This window comes from Caloenas nicobarica, chromosome 5 (assembly GCF_036013445.1).
Source record: "Caloenas nicobarica isolate bCalNic1 chromosome 5, bCalNic1.hap1, whole genome shotgun sequence".
Lineage (NCBI taxonomy): Eukaryota > Metazoa > Chordata > Aves > Columbiformes > Columbidae > Caloenas > Caloenas nicobarica.
The window spans coordinates 67299550-67313659 of NC_088249.1; the positions used below are offsets into that span (position 1 = coordinate 67299550).

At 53.3% G+C, this 14110-nt stretch overlaps 1 protein-coding gene across 1 annotated transcript in view; it reads left to right on the forward strand.

Annotated features, from left to right (window-relative positions):
- MYRF (myelin regulatory factor) overlaps window positions 1–14110 on the forward strand; it is a 52457-nt gene that overhangs the window by 28163 nt on the left and 10184 nt on the right. The window contains exons 5-14 of the mRNA XM_065636903.1: window positions 2428–2722; window positions 3411–3583; window positions 3848–3971; window positions 9893–10088; window positions 10510–10586; window positions 10838–10948; window positions 11024–11114; window positions 11920–12120; window positions 12734–12842; window positions 13770–13879. Of these exons, the coding sequence (XP_065492975.1) occupies window positions 2428–2722; window positions 3411–3583; window positions 3848–3971; window positions 9893–10088; window positions 10510–10586; window positions 10838–10948; window positions 11024–11114; window positions 11920–12120; window positions 12734–12842; window positions 13770–13879 (1487 nt within the window). The remainder of the gene's footprint in view (window positions 1–2427; window positions 2723–3410; window positions 3584–3847; window positions 3972–9892; window positions 10089–10509; window positions 10587–10837; window positions 10949–11023; window positions 11115–11919; window positions 12121–12733; window positions 12843–13769; window positions 13880–14110) is intronic.

The window sequence follows — 14110 nt, forward strand, 5'->3', positions numbered from 1 at the left end:
GGAACGTGTGATGTGCTGTGGACAAGGTGAAGACACGATGTCTTGTGTGGTACCATGGCTACCTGGCTGAAAAGCAGAGATAGTCCATCCTGGGGATGTCACCTGTCATCCCAGCGATGTCACCTGTGTGCATGGGAGATCCTGGTGGGCAGCAGAAGGCTGTGGAGGCAGCAGGATGGGTGGAAGCGGCCCAGCCTTCGATAGGAGGGCTCGGTGTAAATACCTTTCACTTTCCCAAACCTCGCAACGGGAGGAGTTTTCTGATTCCTGATCAAGAGCTTTGGCCTCGTTCCTCAACCGCTGCCTGGTTGTTCTGAGACCAAAGTCCATCCAGCCCAGTGTCTGGTGGCACCTGCTTGGGGAGCAGCCTGGCAAGGACTGTCCCCTCTGTCCCCCTCCACATCCCCATCCCCTGTGACAGGCTTGGACAGTCCCTGGATGTGTTTTTTCTGCACTTTCCTGGGGCTGAGCTTAATCAGATGCCCACAGCAGGGTGCGGAGAAGCTTTGTCTTGCGCTTAAAACACCTGCAAGGTCGCTGTCCCTTTGCACCCCTTGGTGTTCTGATACCCCAGGGGTCTGTCCCTCATTTCTGCGGGGACTTTGGTGCCCGGGGGAGTTGAGATCTTCTCTTTTAATGCCGGGATGGGAGGGAAAGACTTCCACACAGGGGAAATGTTGAGGTTCCACATGAAGCTTCTCTTACCCGCTTCTCCAGGAACGCCTCAAATTCCCCTCCATCTACATCTACATTCACTCACATTTTCCTGGGCAATTTTCATAGGAGAATTTGCAAATTCTTTCAGGTCGTATTTTTCTCGGTGTGACACCTTCGTCGCGCACCCTTCTGACAAGTTTCATGTGTAAAATCCCGAGTATGGAGATTTTTCTGTGCACGGATGTCCTTGCGTGGATCTGCTCGCAGCTCATTTCTCACACGTCTTGCGCTGAAGTTGATAATTCTTTTCATTTTCCTGTATTTTTTCACTGCGTTTCTTCGCTTGCAGAATCTAGCTGCGGAAGAGTTCAATTTTTGCCAAAGCAGCATGTTTCGGGTGAAAAGTTTCTTCTCTTTACGGTTTCCTTCTCTTCTTTACAGCTTGTGCGGTGAGGACAGAGGAGCTAATCACTAATTCCTGGTCATTTTCAAAGCATGTTGGGAGAGATTCAACCATGTTGCTTGACTTTATGCACTTTATTTTTTGCTCTTAGCCTCCAAAAATGTTTTGGTTGTATTTAAAGGCCTCGGCTGAGCTGTGCGAGGAGTTTAGGGCTGGTTGGAGGATGAGCAGCTGCAGAAAGGGGGTGGATTTGCATGTCCCTCCGCACACTGAGCTTTTTTTTTTTTGATGGTGTTGTAGTCAAATCACCCCTCGTCATGGCCTGGCTGTAGTATCCAATTCCAAATAGAGGAGGAGAAAGGTGGGATCCTATTTGAATATCATCCCTTTTTTTTGTTTATTTAAATGTAGAGATCAAAGTTTCCTTCTGGTTTAAATTTTAAAAAACCACAAAAAACCAAAAAAAACCCCAAACAACAAGCAAGTGCCCTCGCAGAAATCCTCCCTGGAGTGTTGGGGTCATTCAAGTTGTCTCTTCTTTTCTCTGGTTGTTCCCATGCCCATCCGTGGGAATCTTCCCTGTTGTCCCTCAGCTTGAGGACCTGCTTGCCTTTTGAACTTTGGTTTGCAGGATCCCAGCCTGGCTGGGGCTGAAGGGACCCCTGTAGATCCCCCAGCCCAGCCCTGCTCACGCAGGGTCACCAGAGCAGATCACACAGGATCCCAGGTGGGTTTTTAATGTCTCCAGAGCAGGAGACTCCACAGCCGCTCTGGGCAGCCTGGGCCAGGCTCTGGCACCTCCCGGCAAAGTTTCTCCTCATGTTCAGACGGAGCCTCCTGTGTTCCAGTCTGTGCCCGTGGCCCCTCACCCTGGCGTTGGGCACCGCTGAACAGTCTGCTCCATCCTCTGACACCCACCCTGAGATATTGATCCCATTGACCAGATCCCTCTCAGCCTCTCTTCTCCAGCTCAACAGCCCCAGCTCTCTCAGTCTCTCCTCATCACAAAGATCTTTTGACGTCCCTTCCAATCCCTAACATTCTGTGATTCTGCGATGCTCCAGACCCCTCAGCATCTTTGTAGCTCTCATTTTCCTGGGAGATTTTCATAGGAGAATTTGCAAATTCTTTCAGGTCGTATTTTTTTCGGTGTGACACCTTCATCGTGCACCCTTCTGACGAGTCTTGCATGTGAAATCTCGCAATAATTCCTCATCCTTCTTAAACTGGGGAGCCCAGAGGAGCTAAGCAGGACCAGGATGGTTCAGGGGCAGAGGAGCCGGGTCTGTGCAGGACCCGTGCTCAGGACACCCCACACGTGCCCCTACCCGCCGCTCTAACCTCTGTTCCTCTCCCTCTTTTTCCAGATCCTCACCTCCTGCGGACCATGACCCCCGAAAACATGTGCCACGTGACTCCCCCTTCCCGCCTGGAGCACCCTCCTCCTCCGCCGCCCCCTCCGCCGCCACCCCCCCACCTGCAGGGCCCCCCGCCGCCCCCGCACCCCCACGCCCCCCACTTTCCCCCGCTGCAGCGGGAGCTCTACCTGAAGCCCGAGCCCCTGATGCCGCCCTATGGGGTGCCCCCCATGGCGCCCGCCGACCTGCACCATGCCCAGCAGTCGCAGATGCTGCACCAGCTGCTCCAGCAACACGGGGCGGAGTAAGATCCGGGGCTTTTTGGCATTAATTTATGTGGTTTGGGGAAGGGGCAGCTTGCGGGAGGGACGATGCAGGATGCACAAGCAAAGTTATTGGGTTTAATCGCGAGTTAAGGAGCTCGTGCTCTGGTTCTGGGGGAGGCATTGAGGTGGGGATGACCCGAAGTGTGGGGTGGGGATTTGTAGTGCACAGCTTGGAGCTCAGTGATGGAAAACAAAGATGTGGCTCAGTGCACGGATGTCACAGAGCTTGGTGGTCATGGGGTGGGTGGGCACAGCCCGGTGGGTGATGGTGCTGGGAGAGCCTGTGGCTCCCTACATGAAAATTTTGGTGTTTCTGTGAGATCTCTGCTTTTCCCTGGTTCTGTGGGAGCAAGCTGGGTGGCATCAAGGTGCAAATGACCCAAAGTGTGGGGCAGGGGCTTGCAGGGCACACCTTGGGGCTTGGTGATGGGGACAGGTGAGGAAAACAAAGACGTGGCTCTGTGTACAGATGTCACAGAGCGTGGCAGTCGCAGGGTGGGTAGAGCCCGGTGGGCGATGGTGCTGGGAGAGCCTGTGGCTCCCTGCGTGGAAGTGTTGGTTTTTCCGTGAGATCTCCACTTTTCCCCGGTCGCGGGGGCCATGGGGCTGTTCCCTCCCCGCCTCTTGCTGTCCCGCTCAGCCTGTGCTCTGCCGCGGTCCCCGCAGCCTCCCGGTGCACCCCGCCAAGAAACGGAAACACTCCGAGTCGCCCCCCAACACCCTCAACGCCCAGATGCTCAACGGGCTGATAAAGCAGGAGCCGGGGATGGGGTCCGTGCCGCTCAACCCCGACCGAGCCCCAACGCCTCCCTGGCACCAGCCAGGAGCACTTTCACCAGGTACCAGGCTTTTTGTCCACCCTTTTTCCTTCCTTTTCCCTTCATCTCCCCAGCGTGCAAACCCCCAGTGCCAGCCAGGGGGGTTCACCCCGTCTGGGACCCCCAGGAAGGGACAGCAGGGCGGTGGGTTCACCTTGGCCCAAATCTCGTGCCTGCGGCGGTGCCCTGGCAAGGTTCAGACAGCGCCAGTCGCTTCCTTCTGCTCTTACCCAGCCAGACACTCCCTCAGAGGGATTAAAATCGGTATTTTCCCCTTCACCGCAGGCCTGATTCAAGATAACGATAGTCTGAACGGCTCCTACTTGGATCCCAACTACCAGTCGATCAAGTGGCAGCCGCATCAGCAGAACAAGTGGGCGACTCTGTACGATGCCAACTACAAAGAGCTGTGAGTAATTCAGAAAGAAAAAGAAAGTCGGATTCGCCTTTTCGCGTATCGGTGAAAAGGGACGGGGGTCAGGGAGGTCCTGCTCACGAGATGGGCCAAGGATGTCCCTGGGCTGCCCCGTGTCCTCTCCTGTCACTTGCTGATCTCTCCTCGCCTGCACCGTGGTGGAGATGCTCTCCCCGCTGTACCTTTGCCATCGGGAAGATTATTTCTCTGCACTTCTGCGGGGCTGCGGGAGGGTCAGGAGATGGGGCTGGCGCTGTAGGAGCCGGCAGAAGGCAGTTCGGCAGCTTGGGTGACAATTCAGCAGCTTGGGTGACAATCAAACAGGTTTGGCGACAGTTCAGCAACCACCGAGACCTTGGTCTGCCGTGGAGGGTTGTGTTAGCAAATCCAGCCTTGCCCTGAGCACAGTTTGGAGCAGCAGCGCCTTTTCCTGCTGCCCAGGCTTAGCAAGGGCCTGGATTTTAAAACAAGTATTAAGATTTTCTAGCCAACGCATAGCACGGATGGCTGGAGATCGTCTAGAGCCACTTCAGCCCAGCTTGAGAGTGGCACGGAAAGGAGCTTGAGGAGGAGGAGGGGGAGCGCTCGCTGGGCAGAGGAGGAAAGGAGGAGAGAAAGGAAGGGACAGGGAAGGGGTTGTGGAAAACTGGGAAGCCAGGAGGGCTTGGGGGGGAAACTGGGGTGGGTGGGGGGCTGGTGGGCTGGGGCAGAGGAGGCGGAGGCAGCACGTGGACAAGCCGTGTAGGGCAAGAGGAGGAGAGGGCTCTGGATCCTCCCTGCATTCCTGGGAGGTGACAGGGAGCTGGCAAGCGGCAGGTTGGCTTCCAGGAACCGCTCGCCCAGCAAACCAACCCCCCGCTCCTATTCCTCCTCTTGGGGGGACACGGAGGAGGGGGCGCTGCGATATTTGGTGTCCGCGATACCAAATAACCCCAGACCTTGTGTCGTCTTCAGCGCAGACCGGGACGCACGATGGGTCGTTCCCCCGCGGGCAAGCGGCTGTCGGAGTTGGTCGCTTCTTTGGTGATATCCCATCACTTTTAAAAATGTGGGGTTTGTGGTTTCCCCAGCAGGAGGGAAGGGTGATTTGGGGAGGCGGTTACTCCTGATTTACTAAACCGTTTCCGTAATGTTGATCAGCTTTTAACTTCTGCAAACCCAGCCCTGCTCTGCCGCCGTCTTTGGGACCACTTACCTAAAACCTGCTTTTAAGATTTTGAGCAAACCTTCTGCGGCATTTAGGTCGTCATCCCGTTGTGTAATGAGTAAATTCCTTTTAACTGACTTCACGGAGATTTTAGGAACCCACGTGCAGTTTGTTGTGGAGCTGGATTTGACCAGAATTAAGGGTTGAGGTCAAGGATTGATTGATTAATTTTTATTTACGCGCTACCTGGGTGGATTCTTCCTCCTTCGTGGTGGGTTTGAGGCCGGGTGGCTCGAGGAGAACCTATGCAAGCTGAACCTGCGTCACTGTCTAAATTTAAGATCACTTAATTCTCCCACTACAGCACCACAGCAGAGCAGATCTATGAGAAACACCAAAAGATTGATTCCCCTTCTCCTATAATGGCATTTTTTTAGGTTGTCTAATTCAGGTTTTAGTAGGTAGGAGCCTCCTCCATCCTTTCTGCCTTTGGGGTATACCCGGCAAATATGTCTTTTAGAGATCCGTGAGTTTATTTTCCTCTGAGATCATAAAGCAAGAATCAACCATTCCCGGTCTGGCTTTTGCTACAAATTGTCCTGTAGTTTGTGCTGGTAGATTCTCCTGCCCATAGAGGGAACAGATTTTTTATTTCCCCTGTGATCCAGGTGCCCACAACCTCTTCACAGCCCCAGGAATTTAAATTATCTGATTTTTTTTTCCTGCTCTTGCTCTTACGAAAAGAGACCAAAAGGTAGGTTAAGGAGGGAGACCGAGCCTTCAGGATGCCCTGAGCCCATAGGAAGCTGCCTCCACACAGGGGAATTTTTCAGTTTTATGGTGTTTCCTCCTCTTCTGCCTCAAAAAAAGTGGGGTCCAAAAGAAATCCGGTGGTTACAGCTGCACAGGAGAGATCCAGCTGTGCTGCTACATCTGGACATGACGCTTTCTGTTGGGCTAGGGGAATAATTGCTTTATTTAATATATTTTTGAACCTAAACAGAATAGTCTAGGCCATGGATTTATGTGTAACATTCCATGCAAAGTATAATCTTACAGGGCAAAAAATACTATTAAATGGTATCTCATGTTCTTCTCTTGCACACACAGGATTATGTCCCTTAGCGTAGAATCATTTAGGTTGGAAAATACAGTTAAGATCTTCGAGTCCACTAGTAACCATCGCTGAAATTTTCTCATTTTCTGCTGTTCTGGGCTATATCTTGGAGCCAGGTTCCATCTCAGCCACTGATGAGATGGGGGTTGCACAGGGGGGATTTTAACTCATTCTGTAGTTCCTAAGTAGCTTTGTCTGCCTTCCAAGAGACCTGTACAGTGAATTTAGTCGTGTGAGTGGCAGCAGGTTCCCCATCCCCAGGCAGATGTGGGGCACCCTCTCTGCCAGCAGAAGAGCGAAGGGAAGCCGGGCTCGTATGAACTACACAGGTTTGGTTTTGAGACGGGAATTCCTAGAATTAGGCTGGATTAAGGAAATGGCGGAAAGGAAGGAGAGGAGAGTTACTGCTTGGATTCGAGTGTAGGTGCCTGGAAAATCTGTGTCTTGTCTCGCTGGGTTTGTGTCTCAAGCTTTTTTTTATGTGGGCTGAGGAATCTGTGTTGGTTGAAGGAGACCCAAGTCTCTGGCTTAGTTTTATTGATAATACTTTTTTTTTTTTTTTTTTGGCCTTTTGCACTAGTTTTGTGGTTTCAGGCTCGCTGAACCTTCCGAAGGAGCTTGCTGGTCTCCAGCAGCGGTGGGACGGGGCAGTTCGCTCCTTTACTCCTGGGAGCGGGACTCATTTGTCTCCCTGACAGCTGCTCCTGCCGCTGCCCGTTTGTGGATGGGTTGAGGGAAAGCAGCTGGCGAAGGGCAGAGCTTTGCTCCGCAGACACATCCCCGTGCTGAGGCCAGAGCGTCTCACCCTGGGAACTGGGCTGGCGCCGCTCGCTTCCCACCGAGCAAACTGGTGCCGTCCCCTGAAGCTCAGCCCTGCAGGATAAACCTGAGATTTCACTCCGCGCTTGGAAAAAAACGTCCTTATAAACAGCACTAAACCTGGTTTTGCTGCCGATCGTGGGTCTAACCAAGAGGACAGAGACCTGTGTGATGTGGTCCAGTCCTGCTGGATGTGTTTTTGGGGTAGGGGACGTGTTTTTGGGGCAGGTGACGCGCAGTGCTGGCCCCGGTTTGGCTGATCCCGTGGTGATGGATCGCGCAGGATGGATCGCTCAGCTGGAGGTTCCTGCATCCTGGTGGGTGTATCCTGGAAGAGGATCAAAGCAGGGACTGTGTGGAATTAGCGAGTGGCCCTTGAATTAGGGGCTCTCCAGATGTTACATCTTTGGAATGGGTGAGATATTGGGGAACCTGGAAGGAAGGAGGAGAGAAATGGGGGAGATTTTTTTTCCGGAGAGGAAACTGAGGCGTGTGAGCGTCCTCTGACAACCTGCTGTTGGCTGCTGATCCCTGTACGGTTCCCTTTCCATCAGAGACATGTTTTGCCTTGTGGTGTCTTTCACTCTGCACTTGAACGTGGAGGACGAGGGTGCCCCCTGCTCCTCTGCATGTGATGCCAGACGTGGCTGGGGGGGTTGTCACCTCCCACCCTCACCCGGACTGGAGAAACCTCCCTCCTCTGTTCTGGCCTTAATCTGCTTTTGTCATGGGGAGCGTTTTGGCTAAAATAATCCGTTCGACTCCAGACCTTTTGTTCCTGATGTTTTGCTCTCTGACCCCTGCGTTCTCCCTGGGAAAAGCCACTGTGGCTTTGGTTGCCCTGGGGCCGTTGACTTGTTGTCGGCTGGTGTCACCTCTAATCCCAGCACCTTGGGGTCACCTGCCCTTCCTTCTCCTACCCCCCACGCAGACACCACGTCTCAGGAGGGACACGTGGTGGTGACTCTAAGGTCCCCGTGGGTTAAAATGAAGGGGAGACTGTTGTTTTATAAGTGTCACTGAAGTCCTTACGGTGCCTCAGGTCGTGATGTCCCCACACCACGTGGCAGTGGGGAGTGGGTTTGCTGCTCCCAGGTGGGATTTACAACAAAAAAGCACTGGAATAGGAGCTGCAGGGGATACCTGGAGCCTGTCTCCCCTCTATCGCCACGTGTTTAGCAGCCGTCAGTTTGAGTGAGGTTAACCAGAGCGTGTTTTGGAAGCGTCCGCGGTTCGGAAGTTGGGTCAGACCCTCCCTCTCCTCGGTTTTCTCTGTTACAAACCAGGGGGTGGGTGGTGGGTGCTCGGGGGGTCCACAGGCAGAGGGGGGTCCCGCACCCCCGGGGCGCACACGGAAGGTGCTCGGACCGGCCCAAACCATGATTCCCATCCAGAAGAGCCAGGCGGAGAATTGGGGGCAGGGAGGAGGGCGAGAGTGAGGGGAATTCCTCTCGTGCTTCTGGGCTAAGGTAGCGCTCTGCTCCCACCGCCTGGCTTGTGTTCGGGGCCCCGCACGGCAGCCCCGGGTCCCTGGGGTGTAAGAGATGAGTAGTTACTCACGACTGCTTGGAAATACCCCAGGTTTCATCCCCATTAACCCCTTACGAATAATTTTCTTCCTAGAACAAAGGAGGTGACCAGCGCAGGGGCACCAGGGTGGCACGAGTGACCTGGCTGTATGTCCTGCTTCCCAAATTCTGCTGCTGTCCCCCTCATCTGTCACTGTCAGTCTGTCCCCCCCGCGTTGCTCTGGGCAGTATCCATCTGTCTGTGTATCCGTCTGTCTGTCTGTATGAAGAGGTGGAAGTCAGAAGTGCTTTGCTTTTGTGGAAGAGCACTCTGTAATTGTTAAGCTCGATGTCAAAGGCTGAGCTCCTCCTTACCTCATCCACAATGCTTTAATGAAAAACAACAGGATTTTGGTGTTCTGCTGGCACTCTTGGATGGGGAGGGGGGATGAGAGGCGTCTCCTTCCCCCCAGCGCCGGGCGGGCAGCGCCCCAGGGGCCCCACCAGCCCAGGTCTGGCTTTTCGGGTGGTGAGAGAAAGGGGGCTTTGCTGCAAAGGCCACATATTTCCCTTGTTCCCATGGTAACCAGCCCATTAAAGAGATGTAGATTAAACATCCCCAGCTGGTGTGTGTTCATGGGGCAGCCATGGCCCCCTCATCCTCCTCCTCCTCCTCCGGACCTGCTCGCTGGGACCTGGAAGCTTCTTTCACAGCAGGTGGTTGTGATTTCGGCAGGAATCTGGCACAATCCGGCACCCAGGGCTCTGCTCCGGGCTTTGGAGCTTGACATCTCCAGCGTGTGTTAAGCCAGGCCTAAGCAGCTTGCCCTTGTTAGGAGCAGCCCTTGGAAAGGAGGCGCTAGTCTGTTGTGGCTCGTATTTACCTTGTTTACAGCATTAGAGCTATAGCACAGCATATAGAGGGGTGGTTGCCCCAGGACCTTCATCAAATCCTGGAGAACAGGAGCTGAGGGGAGACCTCCTGATCTCTGACCTGCCTGAAAGGAGCTTGGAGCCAGGGGGGTCGGGCTCTGCTCCCCAGGAACAAGCGCCGGGACCAGAGGAAACGGCCTCAAGTTGCGCCAGGGGAGGCTGAGGTTGGATCTGGGGAACAATTTCTTCCCCAAAGGGCTGTGGGGCATTGGAACAGGCTGCCCAGGGCAGTGCTGGAGTCACCATCCCTGGAGGGGTTGGACAGACGGACATGAGGTTCTCAGGACACGGGGCAGTGCCAGGGCTGGGTTATGGTTCGACTCGATGATCTCAAGGGTCTTTTCCACCCAAAATGACTCTGTGATTCTAACACCTGCTGCCGTTTCCCCAGCCCGATGCTCACGTACCGCGTTGACGCCGACAAAGGGTTCAACTTCTCCGTGGGCGACGACGCCTTTGTGTGCCAGAAGAAGAATCACTTCCAAGTCACGGTCTACATCGGCATGCTTGGAGATCCCAAGTATGTGAAGACCCCTGAGGGCCTGAAACCCTTGGAGTGCTTCTACCTGAAGCTGCATGGAGTGAAGGCGAGTGGGAGCCAAGGGCCAGGAGCGAATCCCACAGGGAAAAAGGGTGTTTGGTGGATGGTTGGGATCAGGCAACACCCCATCTTCATGTGCTAAGATGTAGGAGGGTGCTGAAGGCCAGAACAAGGCAGATCTTGAACGATGAGTCCTAAGATGGGCTCAATCACTGCCCGGGTGTCTTCAGAGCTGCCTCTCCCTCGCCTTTGACTCTGGAGGTACATGGGCACCTTGGGAAGATCCTTTCACCCTCAAGGTGGGCACCCATGCTTGGAGAACGACCATGCTCCAGTTGGGTGTTGGGATTTGGTTGTACTGAGTCACAGGAGGGCAGAGAGCTGGCCTGTGCTGGGGGAAGGAGGTGGGACGGGGGAAGGATCTCAGCTTTCCACCCTTTGTCACATGCCCAAATCTTTCTCTCCAGCTCGAGGCCTTGAACCAGTCCATCAACATCGAGCAGTCGCAGTCCGACCGCAGCAAACGGCCCTTCAACCCCGTCACGTGAGTGTTGCCCGGGATGTGTTCACGTTGGGGAGTTCACCAGGGAATCAGCAATAGCAGGAGAGGGTGGAGAGATCTCAGGATGCCTGTGGGTATCACACTCTTCAGTTTTCTCCTCCGTTTCCCGCAGCAAAGTTTTCCTCTCTTTACATTCCCCACTCCATGCCCAGTTCGTAGACCTTCCTTGGTGGAGCAGACCAGCAGATGGCCGTTCCCTAAAGAACATTCTCTCTCTGTTCTCCTTTCCTCAGGGTCAACCTGCCTCCGGAGCAGGTCACCAAGGTCACCGTGGGACGGCTGCACTTCAGCGAGACCACGGCCAACAACATGCGCAAGAAAGGCAAACCCAACCCCGACCAGAGGTGAGGAGCTCAGGTGCCTTCTCCAAACCCTTCTGTGCACGGGACGGCGCCCTGACCTCTGTCCCCTCTCGGCAGGTATTTCATGCTGGTGGTGGCCTTGCAGGCACACGCGCAGAACCAGAACTACACGCTGGCAGCACACATCTCGGAGCGCATCATTGTCAGAGTAAGTCCCTCTCTGCTCCCTCAGCCTCTGCAGACGCCCCACAGCCCTTTATTGGATGTTCTGGGTAGAACCTCGGGGATTTGGGACCCAGGAGCAACAACCGCCGCGTTATTTGGTCTCCTGCTGTGCTGTGTGGTTCCGGTTGGGGTTGTTGGAGCAGCTCTGAGTGCTGAGATACCAGGTGGCTACAGAAAACAAGGATGTTTTCTGGAGAACAGGAGCTGCGGGGAGACCTTCTCGCTCTCTGAACTGCCTGAAAGGAGCTTGGAGCCGGGGGGGTCGGGCTCTGCTCCCAGGGGAAAAGTGAGGAGAGGAAACAGCCTCAAGTTGCGCCAGGGGAGGTTGAGGTTGGATCTGGGGAACAATTTCTTCCCCAAAGGGCTGTGGGGCATTGGAACAGGCTGCCCAGGGCAGTGCTGGAGTCACCATCCCTGGAGGGTTGGACAGACGGACACGAGGTTCTCAGGACATGGGGCAGTGCCAGGGCTGGGGGAACAGTTGGACTCCATCATCTCAAGGGTCTTTTCCACCCAAAATGTCTCTGTGATTCTATGATATTCCTTTGTGGATCAGAGCAGACAGGGCCGGGGTTCCTGCGGGACGGCAAGTGATGCCAGGGGTGTCAGGCCAGGCTGGGATCTGTGCCGGCGCTGGCAGCGGATCCCTGACCCTTCCCAAAGCTCCGTCTCGCACCTCCACAACCTTCTTTGACCTCCGCTGGCTCTGCCCTGCTCTGTCCATCTGTCCCATCTCCCTGATTCTGCTACCCCCGCTTTTCATTCCCCGCTTCCCCGTCTCTCCCCAGGCCTCCAACCCCGGGCAGTTTGAGAGCGACAGCGACGTGCTCTGGCAGCGGGCCCAGCTCCCCGACACCGTGTTTCACCACGGCCGGGTCGGCATCAACACGGATCGCCCCGACGAAGCCCTGGTGGTCCACGGCAACGTGAAGGTCATGGGTTCGCTGATGCACCCGTCGGACCTGCGGGTGAAGGAGGACATCCAGGAGGTATGCGCCAAAGTTCGGGGCGATCGGGGGTCGAAAGAGGCGCCGCAGAAAGTGTGAGTGTCCTCGTGAGCTGCTGATTCTGACGTAGTCCTTACGGGCAAGCTGAGCTTCTGTTCACCCGATGGGAAGTGTCTTAGAAGTCTGGCTGTCCCAAGCGCAACCTATCCACCATTTCTTATGAATTTTGGCTCTTCCACTGTTAGCCAGAGCTACAAACGCGGAAGTTACAAACCTGGAAAGAGATTAATCCACAAGGCAGCACACTGGGGCTTGCCAGAGCCTCCACTCTGCTCCGAAGTCCTCTCAGCTGGGTGTTCCTGGCCAGAAAATCTGGGTACAATCGCATCTCGTATTTATGAGACCTGCCCTGCGCCTGGCTGTGCAATGGGACTTGGTTTCCTCCTGGTTTCACTGCCCAAGGAACTTGTCCAGTGGCAAGAACTGGGTGTTAACCCCACCGTTCGTCCCCGTGCCTGGTCGGGGCAGCGCTCAGCGCTGTCTCACAACCATTTTACTGCAAACCACAGTGGGTTTTGCTGCTTCAAGGTCAGATTTATGGGAATTTAAGAAGCAACAACCCCGCTTAGGAGCTGGTGTGTCTGTTTTGTCGCAGGTGGACACCACGGAGCAGCTGAAGAGGATCTCCCGCATGCGGCTGGTCCACTACAACTACAAGCCGGAGTTTGCGGCCACGGTGGGCATGGACGGCGCCTCGGAGACGGGTACGTGCCCCGTGTCGCACCGCGGGGTCCCTCTTGCGTCCGCAGCCAACAGCAGCGTTTTGTCCGCGGTGCCGAGCGGCGCTGCCGGGGGGCGGCCCCCCAGGCCAGGGCTAGGAGGGACGGGGGCTTCTTTTTTAGAAACTTTTGTTAAAAAATAAAATTATTATTTTAAAATAGATATTTAAATATTAAATTAGTTATATATTTATACATATAAATATATAAAAATATATTTGTATGCATTTATAAATATATAGCTTTTATATATTTATATATTTTTAATTTATATTATACATTTATTTATTTATTTTTATATATTTTATATTTATATTTTTATATATTTTTATATAGAATACATATTTTTATATATTATATATAATATTATATCTCATATATAATATATGATATATTTTTATATTTTTATATATTTTTATATGTAAAAATATATATTTATATATTTATTTGTATTATAAATATATGTATTTTTCTATATAGTTTTTATATATTTTATAATTTTTAATTTATAATTTTATACTTATAAATTATAATATAACGTAATATAACGTAATATAATATTTCTAATGTTATAAATATATAAAAATTATATATAAAGTATTGTATATAAGTATATCTAGATATTAAGAATTAAATAAATATCTTTTAAAATATATAGACAAATATAATATTTATTTAAGAATTTAAAGCAACTCCCTCTTTAGGTGGTTTACAGGGCTTCTCCAAGTACCCAGCTCTCCCCAGGGGTACTCAGGGCACACACTACGCGGGGGGGATGGAAATACCCTTGTCCGCGTAATCAGGGAAGCGGTTTTATCCGAAGGGTGAACAGGGTTCCTGCCAAAGACCACAGGGGCCAGAGAAAGAGCTTTGGCAGGAGGAGCCCTGCCCGAGCGCCTTGTTTCCGCGCAGGCGTCATCGCCCAGGAGGTGCAGGAGATCCTCCCCGAAGCTGTGAAGGACACCGGGGACCTGGTATTTTCCAACGGGAAGACCCTTGAGAACTTTCTGGTGGTGAACAAGGTCGGTGGCAGCCCGGACGGGCAGGGAGAGGCTGTTGAACCTGGTTCAAGGGAGTTGCCGAGCTGGAAAAAAAACGTGGAAGAGGGGAAACTGTGATGCCTGGGAAACGTTTCTAAGCCAACACCACCCCTCTGAGCTTCAGCCCCGGCTGGTCCCTCCGACGTCAGGAGCGGCCCTGGGCGGACAGCAGAGATCGGCAGGGAGGAACCGGCCTGGTGCTGGTGAAACGTC